Source organism: Coloeus monedula (assembly GCF_965178545.1).
Source record: "Coloeus monedula genome assembly, chromosome: 8".
Lineage (NCBI taxonomy): Eukaryota > Metazoa > Chordata > Aves > Passeriformes > Corvidae > Coloeus > Coloeus monedula.
The window spans coordinates 28,203,882-28,223,571 of record NC_138788.1 but is presented as its reverse complement, the minus strand read 5'-3'; the positions used below and the strand labels follow the sequence as shown (position 1 = coordinate 28,223,571).

At 44.7% G+C, this 19,690-nt stretch overlaps 1 protein-coding gene across 1 annotated transcript in view; it reads left to right on the top strand.

The window, feature by feature from the left end:
• Positions 1–611: 611 nt before the first annotated feature.
• Positions 612–19,690, top strand: part of LOC309575411 (VPS10 domain-containing receptor SorCS1-like) — a gene marked incomplete at both ends in the record, with an annotated part of 262,002 nt that continues 242,923 nt past the window's right edge. Inside the window, one exon of the mRNA XM_082285827.1 lies at positions 612–1,253. Within this exon, the coding sequence (XP_082141953.1) occupies positions 612–1,253 (642 nt within the window). The remainder of the gene's footprint in view (positions 1,254–19,690) is intronic.

Sequence of the window (19,690 nt, the reverse complement as noted above, 5' to 3'; positions counted from 1 at the left end):
AGTTTAAAAGTTGGGATAAGTCCGTGTTTGGAGTGTGTGTGAGAGAGGGGGAGTGAGTAACCAGCCACTCACGACACAGGCACGGGGCGTCCTGGCGGGGCGGCTGCGGGAGGAGTGTGATGCAGAAGCGGCGAAGTGAGAGGGAGCAGAGAGAGAGCGAGCGGGAGAGGAGCGAGCTGAGACTTCCACAGAGGCAGCCGCGAGAAATCACCAGCCAGGATTTGCTCCTCTCTCTCTCCCTCTCTCTCTGATTTCAAATCAGCTCCTCCCCCGTGTGGTTGTGGCTTTGCCTTCCATCACAAGCCTGATCAGCAACACCAGTCTTGGGAAAAAAGAAAAAAAAAGAAAGAAAAAAAAGGGGGGGAATGAGAAAAGAGAAAAAAGGAAAAAGTGCAAAAGAAGAAAAAGGAAACAAGAGGGGGGGAAAAGAGAGGGGAAGAAAGTAATCTCCTCTACCCCTCGGCTGCATCCAGCACAGAAGAGTCCGAAACTTTACGTGGAGTTCTCGCCGTGTTTACCCCTCGGCGCCTGAATCGGCAGCGCCCGGCTCCCTCGCTCCTGCGCTCTCCTACTTGCTCTTTCTCCCTCGCACTCATCAGCAGTCGGCAGCGATGGAAAAAGTTGCTGGCTGGTACCCAGCCTGGCACGTTGCTCTCCTGTACTGGACATGGCTTTTCCTCTTCACTTATGGCTTTACCGGTGCAGAAATAACTTGCAGATCCTGCCGTTCCCAGGTGCAGCCGCAGCAGCAGCCGCAGCAGGGATTACTGATGCACTTGAGGACCGATAGAGGAGAAGAGGAGCAAAGGAGGTTCCTCGGGGAGAAGGGAGATGAGAGAGGGCAAGAAGCCGGGACGGAGGATGCCGGGTCGCAAGCGGCCGTCGCCCCTGCTCCCGCGGAGACGAAATTCAGCGGCTGGGAGACACGGCGAGTGACGAGGGAGCCAGAGAAAGTGGCCGGGGAGCGCCGTCCCCGAGCGGCAGCGGCGGCTCGGGCCGAGGACCGACCCCTCCAGGGCCCCCCGCCGGCGGGCGGCCGGCCGGGCTCGGTGCAGCGGCGCTGGGGCCGCAGCCCACGGGGCTCCGCGGGGCCGGGGCCGGGGCCGGGCGGCGCCGCTGGGCGGGAGCCGGGGGACGGCGGCGCCGCCCGCTTCGGGCTGGAAGAGCTGCGGCTGGCCAGCACCACCTTCGCCCTGGCCGGAGACTCGGCGCACAACCAGGCCATGGTGCACTGGTCCGGCCACAACAGCAGCGTGAGTACCGCGGGCGGGGGCGGCTGCTCCGTGCGCTCCTTATTTCCCCCCTCCCTCCCCCCTTTTTTTTTTTTTTTTTCCCCCCCTCGTGTGTGTGTAATAGGGGGTGGGGGGGTGCTGGGTATTTCTTCTTCGCAGGGGATTTTGCGCCTCCGGGCGCCGGGGATTGGCTTCGCTTAGCAGTGTGCAGTGGGGCAGAAGGGCTTCAAAAGGGCCATTCTTCTGGAGTAGAAAAACTTTCCGCTACCCGCCCGCCCGCTGAGCACATCCCCCTCCGGCCCCCTTGTCCCTCGCCCCGGAGCAGAGAAGGATCCAGCACTGCCACTGCCCGCGGCGCGACGGGGAGGGTCATTTTAGGGGATCCGCCTTCGCATCCAACCATCTCCCCGGGGTAAGCCTCACGGGGAGCCCGGGAGGCTCAGCTGTAAGGATGCCCAGGGAAAGCCCCTCTGCTGCTGCTTCTTCTTCTGACAGCTGTGGGGGCCCAGATCAGCCCAAGGGCACATCCCCAGGCCCTGCTGATGTGGGAGATGCTTGGAGGGCTTCAGGACTTTGCCTCCAAGGTGTCTCTGTGTAGGGAATAAAGTTGCTTTTTGCCTCTTGTCACCAAGGTGTTAAACAGGACAGTTCTTCTTTTGTCCTCATAACCTGTACGTATCTCAGGAACAGCATCAGAACAATTCCGACTTGAGCCAAGCAGAACAAAACTGGCCAGAGGAGTAGGCAGCTGGTTTCCAGGCTGGAGCCGTAGTCATGACATCAAAGTTACCCGGTTAACTTGGGCACTGTATCCTTCCAGCCTCTGCTGCAGCAGTACCTGGAGCTGAGGGCCAAGGCCCAGGGAAGGCAAGGTAAATTGCTTGGACTGCTTTCTGCCTGCCCTTAACTCTGCTTGTGGACCAGCAGAAGTAGAGGGATCTGTCTGTCCGAATTCTCCAACTTTGCCTCTTAGAGCCACCAAGCAGAATGCTAATGAGAGAGAGAAAGGGATGCCACTACTACATGACTGTTGCCCATACAACTTCCCAGGAGAAACGGGGACTCAGGTGCTCCTCTAAGGTGTCTGCAGCTGTAATGCCAGAAGGTTTCTGGCTGCTTGGCAGAAATCTTTGGCTTCCCTTTTAGCTTTAGTACTAGGAGACTGATAACATTTTGAAATGATAGTCTAGTCATTATGAATTCCTTTTGGTACAGATTGTACTGAGCTACTCAATTTAGAATTGCAGCGGATGTCATAAGGACCTCACCATGGGGTTCAGCCCTAGTTAATTGGGACATGGTTTGATGGTCTCATCGGGAAGTTTTTAATCAATTAATTGACAGGGGAATAGTTGTCATTTCTATTTTGAAGCACTTTCCCCTTTCTTCACAACTCAGCTAGACTATTCTTAAATAGTTGTGTGAACAGAAGCTGCCTTGTAGGAACTCAGGTCTGTTCATACAAATTGAATTGAGGCTGACTCTGGTTTCAAGTGACCCATTTGCTGAGAAAAAAGATTCTGATATAAAAAGTCACCCAGCAGGCAGCAGTTTCTCTGGTCTATCAGTGCAATTATGTTTCACCTGTATGTTTTTCAAGACACATCTATTGTTATATGTGTGTTTAGGTACACGTATATTTGTGTCTGTGTTTCTGCCCACTGTGGTAGTGTGGGTTGCTGTTGTCAGGGACTGATTTACTTTCTGAGTGTGTTAGTGTACAAATGTTTTCAAGGAGCTGTGGGGAAATGTTTTGTGACTGTACTTCCCTGACAGCTGCAGGTTGCATTGTGTACAGGGATATTTTATGCTCCCCCCTTCACTGCGGGGGCTCTTGCAGTGCTGTTCTGTTTCATGCTGTGCTTGCAGCTCCCTCACAACACTCACTGAAGCTGGGCCCCAGCAGGACCTGGATGCACAACAGGCTTGTTCAGGCTCAGCTGAAGCAATGGTGTGTGTTCAGGAGGAAGCCCAAAGTGGCACCGACCCATTGTCTCTGTGTGGAGGTTTTGGGTACCCATCTGTGATAGAGTTGGGAGTGGGATGGGCTTGGGGTGAAATGCTTCCTTTAGGGTACAGCATACGTAGTTCTGCCTGCATAGGGGTCGCAGAGGATCCCATGGTGCTGCTTGTGGGGATGCTGTGTAACCCCAGTGCCCTGCCTGGACTCCACCAGCAGCAGCTGCCGGCTTCCTGCTGGTTTCCATGCTGTGGCAAGGGGTTGCAACATACCTCTGCTCCTTTTCATTCTTATGTGCTCTCTAAGTGCTGCTGTCAAACAACTTTTGCCTTTTGCCCAGGCAGAGGGGCAGTGTGAAGAGGATCACAGTTTGCAGTATCTGTGTGAGTACAGGAAAAATCAAAAATAAAGCTCAAAATATTTGAAATCCTGTTAGGTGAAAAAACTGGAAAATTAAAGCATTGTCACCACCAAGTTTTTCTGTTGCAGTGTACCTTATCCTGTCAGCATCATTGTGGTTCTTTGTATCCTTGTTCTGTTAGTGGTGTGGATATAATTGCAATGCTGCTGGTGGAGGAGAAGGAAGTCCTGCAAGGACTCCTGGTTCTCTACGGGATTGTTCTGGGTGTTTGCAGCTTCTCTCAGGCTTGGCTGTGATTTCATACAAAGTGTGTGCACCACTGAAGTGATGGTATTCTTCTCTGAGGAACCTGCTGTATGCTTGGCCACAGGAATTATAAGAATAATAAATAATAGTCCAAGTTGTCCAGGTATAACTCCATCAACATAAATTGTTTTAGATCAGCGCTTGTTTTGGTGCATCAGTTATTTTAGGTACTCCCTGGACAGCTTTTTCTCCAAATCCACATTCATATACACTTGGAGCATGCTCTGCTCATCTGTAGGGACACAGTTCAGATATTCACTAATCCCTCCTGTGTACCTTGTTTCACTGATGGAATCAGCAGGAGAGAGAGGGAGCATAGGTGGAGGGAGCCTGGCTTGTCAAGTGACTGATGAGGATGAAATCAGGAGTGTATCCAGTGTTATATTAAAATACAGGTGGGCCTCAGGCTATCCCCGACTCCAGTGGAGGTGAGTGAGGCCACACAAAACTGTCCTGCATCTCCACGATCCTGAGCTCTTTCAGTCTGCAAGACAGAGAAGAGTGGCTGCTGCAAAAGTGAGTGCTGGAAAGGGTCACTGGTTGCACTGAGTGCCAGACTTTCTGGGAATGATCCAAGAAGGTGTTAACTGGCCCAAGCCAGCACCCAGCCTGGAATCATTTTGACAATATAACAAGCCTAGACTATTGAGTCTGTAAATGAGTCCTGGTAGTAGTGACCTGCATTGGTACATCCTGAGCATCTTTGCACTGGCCCCCATAAAACTGGAGTGAAAGTTCAAATGAGCTAATATCTTTCTCAAATCTCTGTTACAAGATAAACAAGTGTGATCTCCTGCCTTTTTGCACCACTGAGAAGTGTCATCATTGGTGTGGAAGTTGGCAGGTTTCCTAGCTCATGGAGATATCAAACGTGTTGCTGATGTGGTGTGTCCTGACATTGCAGATTTGGAGTCCCCATAGCAGCCTTAATGCCGTGCTGTAGACTAGGGAAAAACAGCTAGCAGAGATTTATGTGTGGAACTAAAAGTGAGACTTGGTTTTAATGGAGAGAAGCTAGTCTCTAGGTGATGTCCATTATGAGCTTTTGGGATACAGATGCTTTTCAGAACTTACAAAAAATGAAGACTGCTTCTGTCCTAAGCTGGTGTGGAGTGAGATCAGTGTCTTACTTGTTCATTTGAAAGTATTCTGGAGAAAGAGAGACAAAATTGGAGGAGGTTGAAAGGTAAGGGAGTTTGAGTGAGTGTCTTGATGCTACAGCTGGTGCTATAATGTGGGGCTGTGAGGGAAAGCAACATGGGTTTCAACTCATTTATTATAATGGCAGTTTACTGTTGTCTTGCACTGGACAAAGTGCTCTCCTGGGCTGGACGTTGGTGTAGATCTCAAAGTGTGTGGCACTGAATTTGAGCATGTACCTGGCAGTATACCTGGGGGTTGGCTTTTACGTGAGCATGATACCTTTAAACAGCTGGTTCAAGCTTCTGTGATTTACATGGTTGGAAAGACAAAGCTGAGCTTCTCACAGGTCCTCCACAGCAGCAGATCGTCAGCAGACTGATGGAGATACAGAGGTGGAGCTGGGAGTAGATGCAAAACAGCCATGGCCAGACAGGTTTTATATTCCATCCACAGCAGAAGATCGATACAGCTGAAGGGTCCAGTGCAGGATGAAGCCTGCAAGGTCATCATTGCTCGTGTCAGGTGATTACACTAGACAGCAGGGGAAGAGGTAGGTCTCTTATGGGAGAGCTTTTAGGCAAGATGAGACTCTGCATTAGGTATCGCTTGCAAGATGTTACTTAATGTTATTGACAGGACAAACTGGGCACAGGTAAGGCAGAATAATGATGCACCTCTGTATTTCCACTGTATTTCCTTCTGGACAAAATAATTGTGAATGAACTGTTGTTGGATTTTCAGCTGAGGTGTTCAGACCTACTTTGTAAGTGAGGAACTTCTAGAATGGCACATAGTACTGCATCCTACAGCCATGAGCTGATCAAACTACAAACGTACAAACAGCTGGGTGTCTATCAACCCTTTCACCCTTCTATTGCCTTCTTCCTTTTTGGGTAGCTGTTCCAAGCCTTTTTCTCCTGACTGTTGGAAGCTTCTCTCTGATTTCTGTTCTAACGTTGCCATTGGGCAATTTAGATTAATTTTTTTTCATTTTTGTTTTTCATTTAATTGAAGTTATTTTCCCTCCCTGGCACTTACATCCCTTGGAAGTATTTTACAGGCAGTACGCTATTCCATTTCAGCCTCTGGTTTGCTAAATGAAGCAAGCACTGTTCTTTCTGTATCTACTTGTATGACAGGTTGTGGAAAGTGAACTGGGAATTTCTAGGAGTCGGGTTCCCAAGAACTTGAATTTGAATCTGATTTTTGCTTTTGATGAATGGAGATGATAACAAATATATTCTTTTTTACAAGTGAGGCAGTAAAGGCATGGCAAGAGTACTTCAAATTGCCAGTGTTCTTCGGTTCAATCCAGAAGGGTGGACCATAATCAAAATGGTTTTTTCCACATCTCACTTGGAGACTTTGCCCAAATGCCATGTTCATGCAAGAGGATATAGTGTATAGCCTCTGTCTCTCCCTTGCTGGCAGAGCTGTGGCTCCAAAGAAGAACTATCAAGGATGAATGAAGAATGTGCCAACATCATCCCATGAGTGACCAGCATTACGTTGTGTGATGCTGTGATAGCCCATTGCTCCCTTCCTCCCATGGCAGTTGAATCATTACAAAGGAAGAATTTTAGGGTAATGAATATGGATGTGGAGCCCAGAGCCAGATGCTCAGTGAGACCCACGGTGAGGAATGACCTCAGTGTCAGTTTCTTCATATTGAGGTTGATTCCTAGAGTGCTGAAAACAGCTCCCAAAAAAGATTCATGCAAGGAGGATGCTGGCATTAATACACTTCAGTGAGATGGAGTCTGTATTATGTACACATTATAAGAATATATAATAGTATTAAGAGTAGAATGCACCGGATGCTGAGACTGTTTCAGACTAATCTCTTGCTAGAGCTATGGAGAATATATTTTGGAAGGGCTGAATAAAAAGTGAGGAAACAAAATTGGGAATTTAAACCAGAAGAAAAAAATAAATTAAAATATTGCTAAAAGTCCCCTGTTTCAAACTTTTGTCTTCTTGATTATATTTACTCTTACTGGGTCATAAAATACTTCACATCCATTCTAAATATGAAACCTCCTCCTCTAAATTTCCTGTAACTGATTAGGCCTTTATTCCTTTAACCAGAGGTCTTGAGGGTTTTTTGGTATTTATTTTCTTGTGCATGTGTTTGACTTTTCAAAAAAAAAGAGTCAACAGCCATAGTATTTCTTTCTCCTGTGTTGCAGTCCATCTCTAGATATATTTCTTGACAGGATAAAACATAGGCTTTTCATATACAGAATATGAAATAGGATACATGGGAAATTGTTAATAAGAAGAGCCGTGCTCTGAGAGAAAGCAGTAAGTGAAAGAGAATCTTTGAGGACTAGAAGAAAGGCTTGTCATTGTGTGATTGTGGTCTCTGTGAAAGAGTTTGGGAGACGGTGAGGAGCTTCTGCCACTGACAGGTGGGATATGCAAATCCCATCACAAGGGGAGATTAAGGAGAATAATGGAGGAGCTCTGACAGTTGCAACTGGCATTCATGCAATATCGAGAGGCTATAAACTGTGTAAAGCAATCGGGTTATAGCTTTCAATCTTCTTAATACAGTACTTTATAATAGAAAATGGGTTTCTCCCTTTCCTCGTGGCTTCAAATAAGACGTGTGTATTTCCCTAACCTGGTGATCATGGTGAAGCCAGTCCAGAGGGGGAAGCAAGGAGGTCAGAAGTCCTTAATTCATTCTGGGGGGGATTAGAGACCACTCTGATCCATTCAGTTGTGACACAGCTTTACGTATGAAGGGCTGCAAGGTCAGCATAGGCCTTGGACAATCTCACATCCTCTGCACCTTTCATATTATATCAGAGTGAAAACAACCCTCATGTTGTGCAGAGCTTCAGCAAGGCGAGTGAAACTGCCCCATTAAAGACCTCTTTCTCTGGAAAATGCAACTGTGGCTTGGCCAGAGCATTTCGTAGGTTCACACTGATTTTTGTTTGATTCCAAGGCTCCTGAGAAATAGCTCTAAACAAGCCCAAATCTTGAAAGGTTAAATGTAACATTTTTTTGTTTTGAATCAAGGCAGCATTTTTGGAGCCGATTTCCAATTCTTATGTTCTTTATTTAATAATGATCCAGTGATACACAACCTTGATTGAGTGTCCTGGACAGAGGCATCTAGTGATACCTGAGATGGTATTACATCTGGCTGCTGCTTCACAGGGTAAGGGCATCCTGTGGGAACTGTGTCCTACCTGATGCTCAGGTCTGGGAATTGTAGAGCACCTCAAACTATATTTATCTATATTTAGGTAACTTCTATTACCATAAAATCTGTGTGTACTGGATCCTGTTCATCAGATGCAAAGCTGCATTCAGGTTTACATTTCCAAGGAGGAGAAAAAATTAAGAGTGACACAAGGTGCTTTTTTTTTCCCCTCAATTATTTTTTTATACCTGGCCAGCAAACCAAAAAATCAATGACTCCCACAGCTCTAACTGACATTTCTATGTTAAATGAAAATGGACCTTGATTCCAATTCAAATGGCAGCACTGGGTGATAAAGTAATTATTTTGGAATTTCAAATGCATATAAAAGTTGATGCAGTAAAATGATTTTTTGTGCCACTTGGATTTTTTTTGACTGTGTCTTAAATCAAACAACAGTTAACGTAGGAGCCCTTAATCCCTAATTCTCAGTGCTGGTAACACAATAACACTTTTACTTGGTACTGTACTTTCTCTCCTTGGGGAACATAAAAGAAAAGTACTTTCAGAAGGAACAGGATATTTTAGGATATGTCCTAAAATGTAATTCCTTCCTTTTAGAGGGTCTCTAAGAACTTAATTTAACCTCCCATCGTGTCCCTCAATAGGGGAGTGCTGTTCTCTTGTGACTGCACATTGGTTGTTGAAGCTGCCTCTGGACTCCCCTGTGCTGCCATGCCAGGGATGTGCTCAGGGCAGCTGTGCTGAGGTGCCCCTGACGTGGGACGAGTGGGGAGCAGGAGGGTGAGGAAGCAGGTGGAGATTTAGGTGGTGTGGGGGAAGAAGGAGGGAAGTTGCACCTCTTTCAGCAGATGTGGGGGCATGTCATTGCCAAGCATCCCCAACAGGAGCAGCCCATGCTGGGACAGGGCCTCCAGTGCGCTCTCCCCGGGCCGTGTTTGGGGCAGAACTGCTGCTGCAGGGGCAGGAGGGTCAAGGGAGTCACGGACCTTGTGGTTTCTCTCTTCCTGTTGGGAAAACTCAGACAAAACCCCTTCATCTCATCTGGGCTTTTTGGGTGGAAACTGTTTACCTACAAATGGGAAGCTCTCGATCACTTACACCACCAGGTCCCAACCCAGTGTCAGTGTTCACATCCTAATTCTATGAGGTTTGAGATCACCTTTGCCGATAATCATGTAAGGACAGCGGTGCCATGAGCTCTTGCAGATAATTTTGATTCACATCTTCAGGAGAAAGTGAAAAGCTCCTTAGAAAATCTCAGGCTATTTAGATAACCCAACAGAGATATCCTGTGTCTTTTCTCAAATGTTTCTCTTTTCCCCCCATTCTCACCTCCCCCACTAAATTTAGGGTGGAGAAAATAATTCAAGGGAAATATTTTATATAACAAATGTAGGCATGTTTTTATCTCCATAAATTGTCCTTGCTCAGTGTAGGATTTTCTCAGGTGCACTTTTTTATGGGGGGTGAAGTAATCATAAAATTCCTGTTTCAGAAGCAGTGGGAAATTCCTCACTAATGTGGAAATGGATGCCTTTTAATCATTTGGACTTTGCCTGGAAAATTTTTCTTCTAACTGCAAAGTATAATTTCAGTAGATGAAAGAGGTCATATGGTCCCTTTCTGTGTGTGTCACTGGGTCAGTTTAAATCTTTAGAAATGGCTTAATGTGCCCTGACTTGGCCAAAAATGGTGCCAGTGCCTTTCACTGAATATTCTCTGAAAACGAACGTAAGAGAAGTGAATTTCACTGAATATTCAAATGAATATTTGAGGACCTTATTAAGAATGAACTTATAGGTAAGTGTAAATATATTTTTCTGGTGGAAAAATAATACTTACGCTGAAAATCAAGCTCTGTATGCCAAAGAACATGATACGGAAAATTAGTTTGCTTTCTATTGCTTTCAGTTCAGTTTTCCAAGAAAAAAATACATTGCTGTAGATGAAAGATAAAATCTTTAAATTAATCATTATTGGAATCACAATCAAATTTTGGAAATGGCTATTTGCAAATAAAAGTGAGATTTTACTTTGATTGAAACTTTATAATAGATTTTTTTAATAGGACAGGCTAAACAGCTTAGTAAGAGACACACCACCAAAACAGGAGCTGCAGTAAACTTAATTTGAAAATGCACAGGTCCATGGTGAAATGCCACCATATTAGAGAAGTTTAGGGAATGATTATTCCCCGAGATGTTACTCTGGCTGAGGACTGAACCATGGGGAGGGACTGCACTACACCTTCTCCACTTCATTTGTGTTCATGTTTCCACACACCCCTCAATATATTAAGAGTGACAGAACCTGGGCTAGAGATGAGAAGAATATAGATCTGGCCTACACAGATCTGGACTTAGCCTGAATCCAGTGACCTTGTGTCACTACAGATGAGCTAATGAAGTTTAGTAGTAAATATTTAGGTTATTGTAGCTGAAGGATGCTTTGATGTAGATCTGTGTGTTTGTTTCAATAAAATGACTGTTTAATTGTGTATCCTGGAAAACAAAAAGATGAAACAAAAATAAATGAAAATATTCTCCACCTCATCTTTTGGACGAAAAGCTTCCAGTTTGGTGTTGCCTTCCATTTTATTTTCAGCTTTTGTAAGATGACGCCTGATCTTTCTTTTTTCTCCAGAAACTTTTCATCCGCTCCAAAAAAACTAATTTTAAAGTTGTTAAAGGAGTAAATGTGGTTGATTCCAGCTGTCTGATACCTCAGGCTGTGCCTGTGGCTGTGGCCAGGGCAGGATAGCAGGGCCCTGCCATCCCACCTGTGATGGAGGGAGTTGGACCAAGGACACGTATGAGAGCTGAGGAAAGGAAACCCAGCTCTGCACTCCCGTGCCACTGGCCAGGCTCCTGGCATATTTTTCCCTCCACCAAACACTGGGTTCAGCAATCACTGAAATCCCTGTTACTTTCATGATGCTGCAGGCTGGGATCCCATCAGAGAGACTCAGTAGCTCCCATACCTCCCTCTCCCAGGGGAACGTGAGTTCTTCCTCCCTGCAAATGTGTGCTGCATCCTCCTCCTCCTCCTCATCAGCCACCCACAGCCCTGTCTGTTGATGCTGTTGCCTGGCGACCACCCTGTGATGGACAGCTTGGAGGGAAGTGATGATTAAACAACCTGAACTGGCTTCTGAAAGCAGCGACCGTCATTGTAATGTGACAGGCAGTGACAGCTCAGACAGCAACACGTTCTGAGTGTGATTCCTGAAAAAAAAAGGATAAACAGTAAACACATGAGGAAAGAGCTGCACACACCTGTGTGTAGGTGTGTGAGTGCTGATGCTTTCTCTTGATGCAGAAGGGCTGGGGAAGGCAAGTGTTTCTGTATTAATGAAGGGTGAACATGACCCTAGTAACTCTCATGATGAACAGGTCAGCCCACGAGCCAGGGCAGCCTGCACCGATGCTCTGGTGAGCTCCTGTGACAGCCCAGGGCAGCAATTAAACGGGATCCTGCAGGTGCTGGCAGCAGGGGGCTGCACAGCCAGCAGGAATAACACTCTACCCCAGAGGGGAATGCCTGGAGGCTTCAGCATGAAGGTGGTGGTCCTGCTATGTCCACCTGCCATATCCCTTCCTGCCTGCCAGCTGGACAAGACCAGTACAGGCACAAGGATGCAGGCTGTCACTACAGTGTCAAAGTTTGTTTATACATGAGGTGTAGATACACACAATATCCAGTGGAGCAGTTAACACCCATACTGATGGTTTGTCTGATCTGCGCGTGGATTCAGAGAGAGAAAATGAATGCTTCTGGTGCTTCCCACTTGCTTCTCAATCTCTCCTTTTAGTTTTATCCCAAGCAGAGTTGCTTTGTGCTGCTGTCCTGTCCTGTTTGGGTGCTGGTCCCTTCCAGCCCTCATTGAGAAACAGCTCTGTCTTGGCAGTTTTATTACACCTGTGTTTTCACCACAGCAAACAGTGGAGGTGAAATACTGCTTCAGTGCAAGTGAACATCATGTTTCTCTTAAAGCAGAGTTAACCAAAGAGATTCTGATGTTTCCTAGAACTGCTAAGATGATGTTAAGTGTAACAAGTATTTCCAGGAAATGTTTGTGCTCTGTGCTTTGATGGCTATGCTTTTTAAATTGCTGTCAGTGTCTGTCCTGGGTACAGCAGCACCAAGTTTCCTCAGTGCTGTTCAAGTTCTTAAGGCAGGCTTATCAATGGGGCATCTGAGGGACGATTTTAAAGTGAAATAAGAAAACAAACCCCAAACTACTTTCCAAAGGTCCTTCCAAAAAGAGTTAAGAGATCACCAGTGTTCCTGTCAGACTGGAAGAGAAATGCACACACAAAGAGAAGAAAATTTCATTGCCTGCCTTGCTCTATCCTTCCCATATCTCCTATCTCCATTGCATCTGGCACCATCTCAGGATGAAGTAGTTGAGGAGAAATGTGGAGTCTGTGCCTTTTCCACTCACATAAATCAGTATTCATCTAAGCCAAGAACTGCTTTGAGGAAAGCAGAAGAAGAATCCATCTCTATTCCTTTCTGACACTGAGGTATTGAAAGGCCAGGCAGAAAGAGTAATTTCTGAGAAAGCTTGTATTTGGCAAGGTGAATTTTGGTGTGAAACAAACCTTTATGAGCAAGCAGGGGAAAGAATACTTTGAGAAATTTTATGAGGAGCAGAGAATATTGTACAAAAGAATCAGCATCTCATTATAAAATGTTACTCAGGAAACCTGTACTTAATCCTTTATATAGAGATCATTTTGTTTAAATAAGGACATATGTGGAGATTGTTGCTGGAGAGGGTTCAGAGAAAAGATGTCTGTAATTTTGGGCTTCTGCTTAAGTATTGGCATTGTGTGGTTGATGTCTGAACTGGGATGACACAAGACAAATTAAATTTTAACTCATTAGTAAATTTTCCTCCTAACAAGCTACTCAGATGATCCAGAAATACATTATGCAGTAGCAGCTGCTAGGAGATGAAAATATTTCATTGTAGCAATATATGGTATAATGAAGGATGGGGAATGAATGCAGTAGTGCAATAAGGACAGAAGAAGATAGATGACACATAGTTTTAAATATTCACCCTCTGTGTTGAGTTTACACAGGACAGATGACGTCAGTAAATTGAAAACACCACTGAGACACATAAGTCATTAAATACTAATATTAGAGCCACTTGGGGAAAGAAAGTTGTCAGGGAGAAGAAAGTTGTCAGAAGAATTTTCTGTTAGAAAATACAGTTTAGTCAAAACCAGAAAATTTCTTGGAGGTATGTCATTTTCAGTGACATTTTCTATACTAAAATATCAACCAAAATTGTCTGCATTCTGATAGTGTCAAAAGCTGTAGTGAGAAAGCCTTGCCAATTGACTTGCTCTGGCACCAAGATAATGACAACATGGTGGACACATCTGCTATACCAAATCTATAAGAATAAGTGTAGAAGTTCCTTGTTCCTCTGTCCTCTTTGACCCCCACTTCAAGGGTAATGGGCCCTGTGTATTCAAAGCCATATATTTCTGTCCTGGAGAGACTTGGTTCCATCTGTCTCCTCTTTGCTGAGTCTCCTCAGTTGCATGTGGAGGGCATCACCAAAGGATTTTTGCTGAAGTTCTTCGGGCACTGAAGGTGCTGCAGGGAGGCAAGTCAGAGGATAGTCTGAAAGGCTCCAGTGTTTTCCTTTCTGAAGCACTTAGGGGGATTTTACCACTGATAATCATTGAAGTGTCTAGAACCACATCTCTGTATATGTTTGAGATTAATGTTTAATGTTCTGACATTATGGAAAGGAAATGCTTTGGTGTTACTGACTACCAGAGGAAAAATATTGACTGATACTCATGGGAAATTAATGATCTTGCCTTTCCCTCTTGTGACTGAAACCAAGCATTAGCCTGTCTGAATTCCTCAGAAGTGCTGGCTTCTGACACATTCAGGTGGAGAATGTAGCTTGGAAGGTAGTTTTAAAATTAATCTAGGCAATATTTTGCCATAAGACGATCTTCACTGGCTGCTATAAACTTATGGTGAAGGGAACTTGAATATCAAATACTGCTTTTTGTTCCTGAAACAGTCTTAGCTTTCACTGAGGATAGCTCTGTGCAAAATCAGATGTGTTGCAGCTTCACCATTTGTTAACTAGACAGAAACTCAAGGGAAGAACGAATTGCAAGAGAAACATTTTTGAAAGCCCAAATCGCTGTTTTTCACCATTCTGACCCCTTCCCCTGCTGAGCAGATTGACAGCCAAGATCCCAAGGTATGCAATTTCCACTCAAACTGGAGCCTCCTGAAGGTTTTAATCGCTGACAAAGTTTTAGTGTGGAACAAGGAGATGTCTCCTCCCTGTTAATTGCAAATCCTGTACGATGTTTCTTTTTAAAGCACTGACATGCTTTAAAGACAAACATTTGATTGCTGGTTTGAAGAGCTGACTGTCTCAGCCATGATCTGGGAGGCAGACAGATGCAGCTGCCTCAGTGCAGAAAGCGTTCCAAGGAATGCTCTGGAGTGCTTCGTGTAGGACTCAGAGAGCTTGATTGCAGTGGCCTCACCCAGGGAGGAGGTACGGTGGATATTTGCTGCTGCTTAAATGTGTGAACAGGCAGTAAGAAGCAGCAGAAACATGGGGTTTACAAATCCATTGATTATGCAATCACCCCATCCAGCCTAGTAAAGTTTTTTGTGATTTAGATAATTAACTTTTGAAAGGGGAAAAAAAAAGATAAAGAAGATACAGATGGGCACAAACACACAGGAGATGAGCATTGATTTTAGGGGGTGGGGAGAAGCTGTAGGAGGCAATCTGAAGGAAGGTGAAGGAAACTCTCAGGGTGTAAATAGGCCCTTGAAAGGGACCCATGTGGCTGCAGTTCCCTGCCTTCTGAGGTGGAAGGAGTAAGTGATTAATGACCCGGAAGAGGTATGAGGGGTAAGTGTAGAAAGTTGAGGGTCTTTTGTAGAAGTCTGTGAAACTGTAAGTAGTCCTTTGAAGAGCCTTTTCTAGCAGAGAAGCTGAGCCATGGTTGTTGGTAATCTCTGAGGAAAGCTGATGTTGAGTGGTCTCAACTGAAGGAAAACCCACCTTTGAAATGTTTTCTACCAGTGAAGAACCAGTCCTGGGGGAGAAATGTGTTCTAACCAGGTAGGAAGCCTTTCTGTTGTTGGGCAGTGTGAAGTGGAGAATGAGAGAAGGCTTAGCAAAACTGGGGAAGGTTAAGGCTGGCAAACTGTGTGCTGAGATGTTGCCTGGAAGATACAGGGAATGGGGCAGCAAATGGAAGTTGCTGATGGAGCAGAATAATGTGATGGTGTTAGAAAGCTAAGTTTGTGGAACATGGCCTAGAGAAGTGGAAGAGCAGGCAGGGGAAAATTAGAGAGAAGGCAAGGGTTGTGGATTGGGGTAATACAATCAGAGTAATAGGTTTTAATAGTGGTTTTAGCTCCAGAACAGGCTAAAAGGAGACTCTAGAGGGAAAAGAACATTTCACTATTTTAGATGCAGATAGCTGGATTGGTTTCATGCAAAAAGAAAAGCATGAGTTTTTTGGGAAGGAATGTGTTTTTTTCTCTTGGGGACTTTGGACTTAAGTGATGTAGCACTGGCTGGTAACAAAAGACACAGGAAGAGGATAAGAGCCAGGGTAAAAGAAAGAAGTCTGATTATGTCTTGGTAAAACAGCTTGGAGGATGTGATAAGGAAACACACTGTCAGATACTAACATTGTTAGCCAAAATTTCATACTCAGTGAGCAGAGATGTTGCTGGAGGGTGAGGCATAGATGAAATAATTCATCTTTGGTTTTCCATGCTGTGACTTTCCTTGCATGCACTGTGCTATTTGTTCTCAGCATCTGTGAATGAGAGTCACCTTTCTTAGCCACCACCTGTGGAGGTTTGACATGAACCAGCCAGTAAGTTGTGTCTGATGCATCTGGTTTAATTGTATTTCAGTGCTTAGAGTCAGAGCTGTAATAGGTGGACAAGGCCCTCTTCAGGGATGTGGGCAATTACACAAATTGGTGTGGAGACATCTGGCCAGAAGAGATGTATTTTGTTTACCTTCTTGAATTTGGCAGGGAATGGCCTTGCTATTTGTCGAGGTACAAGCTCTTACAGCGGGAAAAAGGCTGTCTGGGCTCAGAAAGAAGTGAAATACTTGGGGACAACCAAATTCTGTAGCTGCAGCTTTTGTTTTCAGAAGGATGATGTAACCAAAAGCCTTTAGGCCCTCCTGTATCTTCGTGATAAAAGTTGATGTGGATAAGGGATCATGCTGTGCTCAGTGGGGAAATCCAGTGGTGCATTTTTTTTGAGTGTGGAGACTTAGAAAGAGCTCTCCTGTGGCTGACAATGCAATTACAGCAGAATGTTTCCAGCCTGGCTTGCATTTGAGACTCAGAGGTGAAGTGGGCTGTCAGTGTTGAGCTAAGGAGGAGCAATGTCATACATACTCTTGGCTTGCAGGAGGTTACCTCAAGTGCTTGTGTTTACGGTACCTTAGCTTATGCATTTAAAGTGTATTTTCTACTTAAGGATGAGGAGCCCTCATGTGGACAGTTACCACAGATAGGCTAATGTTTGCTGCCTCTTTAAATTGTGCTAGTGTGAGATGCTTCACTTGACATCCTCAGATTTTTTCCAGCTGAAGCTTTTGCATGTCTGCCTGCAGAAGTTTGCACTATGGCATTGCTTCTTTGTTGGGTTTTCTTTCTTTTTTAAGCTGGTGTTGGCAGCTGGTGGCAAAGGGATGATTTTAAATGGGTTGATGTGTTATAAAAGGCATAAAGAGGCAGCTTCTAGCACCTCATATCCTGCAGTTATCACCTCAAGGGGGCTGGCAATCTCTGGGATGACCAAGAATTACAACAGCACTTAGCAGTGGCTGACTCGGCTTCTTTCGAAGGTGATTTCTCCCATGCCAATTGATTTTGGTTTTTTTTGATGTTCCTTCCCCTCCTTTCCCCCATTCATTCCAACTTCTTTAACTTGTGAAAGTGAAACACAGCTTGGCTTACTTCTTGTGAAGATCTGCCAACACCCACATTAACCCACAAGTACCATCTTTCTAGCCAGTATTTTGGCAGGAGACCTTCTGTCTTTATAGTGCATAGTTCCTTCTGGAGAATAAAACTTGCACTACCGTTCATAGTTCTACTTAGAAGATTTTTCATATATGTGCCTTCAGGTCAAAAGGGTTTTTGAGTTTTCTGCTCGATTTGTCGTGAGATGTGAAAAGAAATCTGCACTTAGATCCGCCACTCTTTTTGGCAATTTCACTGAGGATGTGTTTGACTCGCTCTGGTTATAATCTAGCCCCTGGGGTGTGTGTGAGTGAGGATGGCCACTTGTGTTGGTGAATGACAGGGAAGAGACCCCCAGCTGCCCCTTTCCCACCTGTTGCACCAGCACCGCTCCTGTTGGTGCCACAGGACAAATGATATCCCCACCCTGTGTGTAAGAAAATGCCAGACAGTGCCAGGTGAACCTGGTGTAGTTGTCCCTTTATCAAGGTTAAGGCATAGCAGTTGCATGGGATGGTATCTTGAGCTGCATTTCCACTGAGATGCCAGGCTCTCCTTGTGATTCTCCTTGTGAGGCGCTGTCTTGTTTGAGATGGGGCTTGGAACTTGTCCTGCCTTTTAATCCACTTCAGCATCCCCCTAACTTCTAAATAAATTGGAAGTGTTCACTTTGGAAGAGAAAAACAATATTTTAAGGTATGTGGGAGAAGTGCTTATTCTCAGCTCAGCCTTATCAGAAACAGAATGTTCCAGCATTCCCATCCATTATGTAAAGGGGAAACATGAGGGGAACAATGTAGAGATCTTGACAGGAATTTTCCAGTTGATGGTATCCACTGCCCCCCAACAGCGTTTCCCCTGGTGCGTGCTTGGGCAGAACATGGGTCTGTCCACATAGCCACAGCTACCTGCAGCCTACTTTTGACACCACTCCTGTTCCCTCACACAGAAGGTAAATTGTAGCCAGGATGAAATATTTTTTCTAATTATAAAACATTAAATGATCTTCATCTACCTTCTCCCCAATGAACAATGCAATTGAATTATCATTAGAGCTTGTACAGAACCTTTGATAACAATGGAGCCATTTGTGTTAAATTCAGGGTTAGTTTTCTTATTCCATGAAGTCCCATCATTGTGTTGATTGTACTTTGAAGTCATAGCAGGCTTCCCTCTCCTGCTATTCACCTAATTTATTTCAGCCCCAACACACAACTCCTAAATTCTTGTTAAATTTGTTTCTGAACAAAAAGACTAAAACCAGAGTGTCTTAAATGAAAGACATGAGGTGGTTATGGTTCCATTCATTTTCTCATATCTATTTGCTGTATCTGGAGAGCTATTGTTATGTGTGCACTACTGGGAAATAATAATACTGATAAAAAATAATAATTCTCCCAGGATTTGCTGTCAATAGAAACAATCTACAGAGAACTCAGACCTACAGAGTGAGTGATTAAAGTTTAGCAGCAGAACTGAAAAATACTTTCTGAATGCAAAAAGGACCTAAAGAAGACAGATGGGAACTAGAGGGATCTGCTTGGTCTCTGAAGCCAGTGTGAGTTAGAGCGCTGGTCTAAAGGGGTGGGAACTTATGTGGGAACTCTGCCTCCTCATGGCTCTCCTGTCTTTCTCCTCTTTCGCCAGGAAACCTTCTCTGGCTTGGGGGGCATGCAACAGTTGAAATTTTTTCTCTGCCTTAAGCAGGGCTGGAGCAGGAATTTAAGAGCTTGGAGAGAAGTTTAGGTGAACTCAGTGTGTGTGAAAGGATTTATAAAGCTGCTTGCCTGTGACTCTGGGGACTGTGTGTGGATGATACTGAGTGTACAGTAGGAAGTTACTACTGTCTTTATTCTTCCCAGATATCACAGATTTAATTGGCTTCTGAGAACTGGCATTCCCAAAGAAAAAGTTAAAAGTCTTCTAGGAACCCAATTTGAGTCAGATCAGGGTCGGCAATGTACTTGGCTTTGTAGGATTTGTGCTTGTCTGGGTGAAGTGGTTGGTCTTCCTCTTGGAGAAAATTTTTTTCAACCTAGATGAGTGAAAACGTACAGAATCCCGGTTTCACTGAAGAAGCCTGGTTATTTAAATCCTTCTGCCTCTGTTAGTCTTCTCTCAGAGTGCAAAAGAGCTGGTAAGGTGGGATTAGTTTCCTTTTTCTGATAAAAGCAGATTAATTTTAACACTGGCTAAAATTGCACCCATTTTCTCTTGGTAAATGAACCATAAGACACACTGTCAGAAGTGAGCCTTCCATAATGACTGTGGTTAATATTTCAGAGCTTAAACTCAAGCATGAGAGAATCAGCAATATATGCTGTACATTAGCTTGATTTTTATTCATTTGCAACTCAAGAGTATTCTTCTCTTCCTCCATGCTAATTTCAGAGTTCTGTAGAGCAAGAGATTTGCCTCTGATTTTGTACTCAGGTATATATGGTCTTTTTTGGGGAAAGCTGTCTTGTAGGCAGAAGCGAGGCAGGATAGTTCACGTGG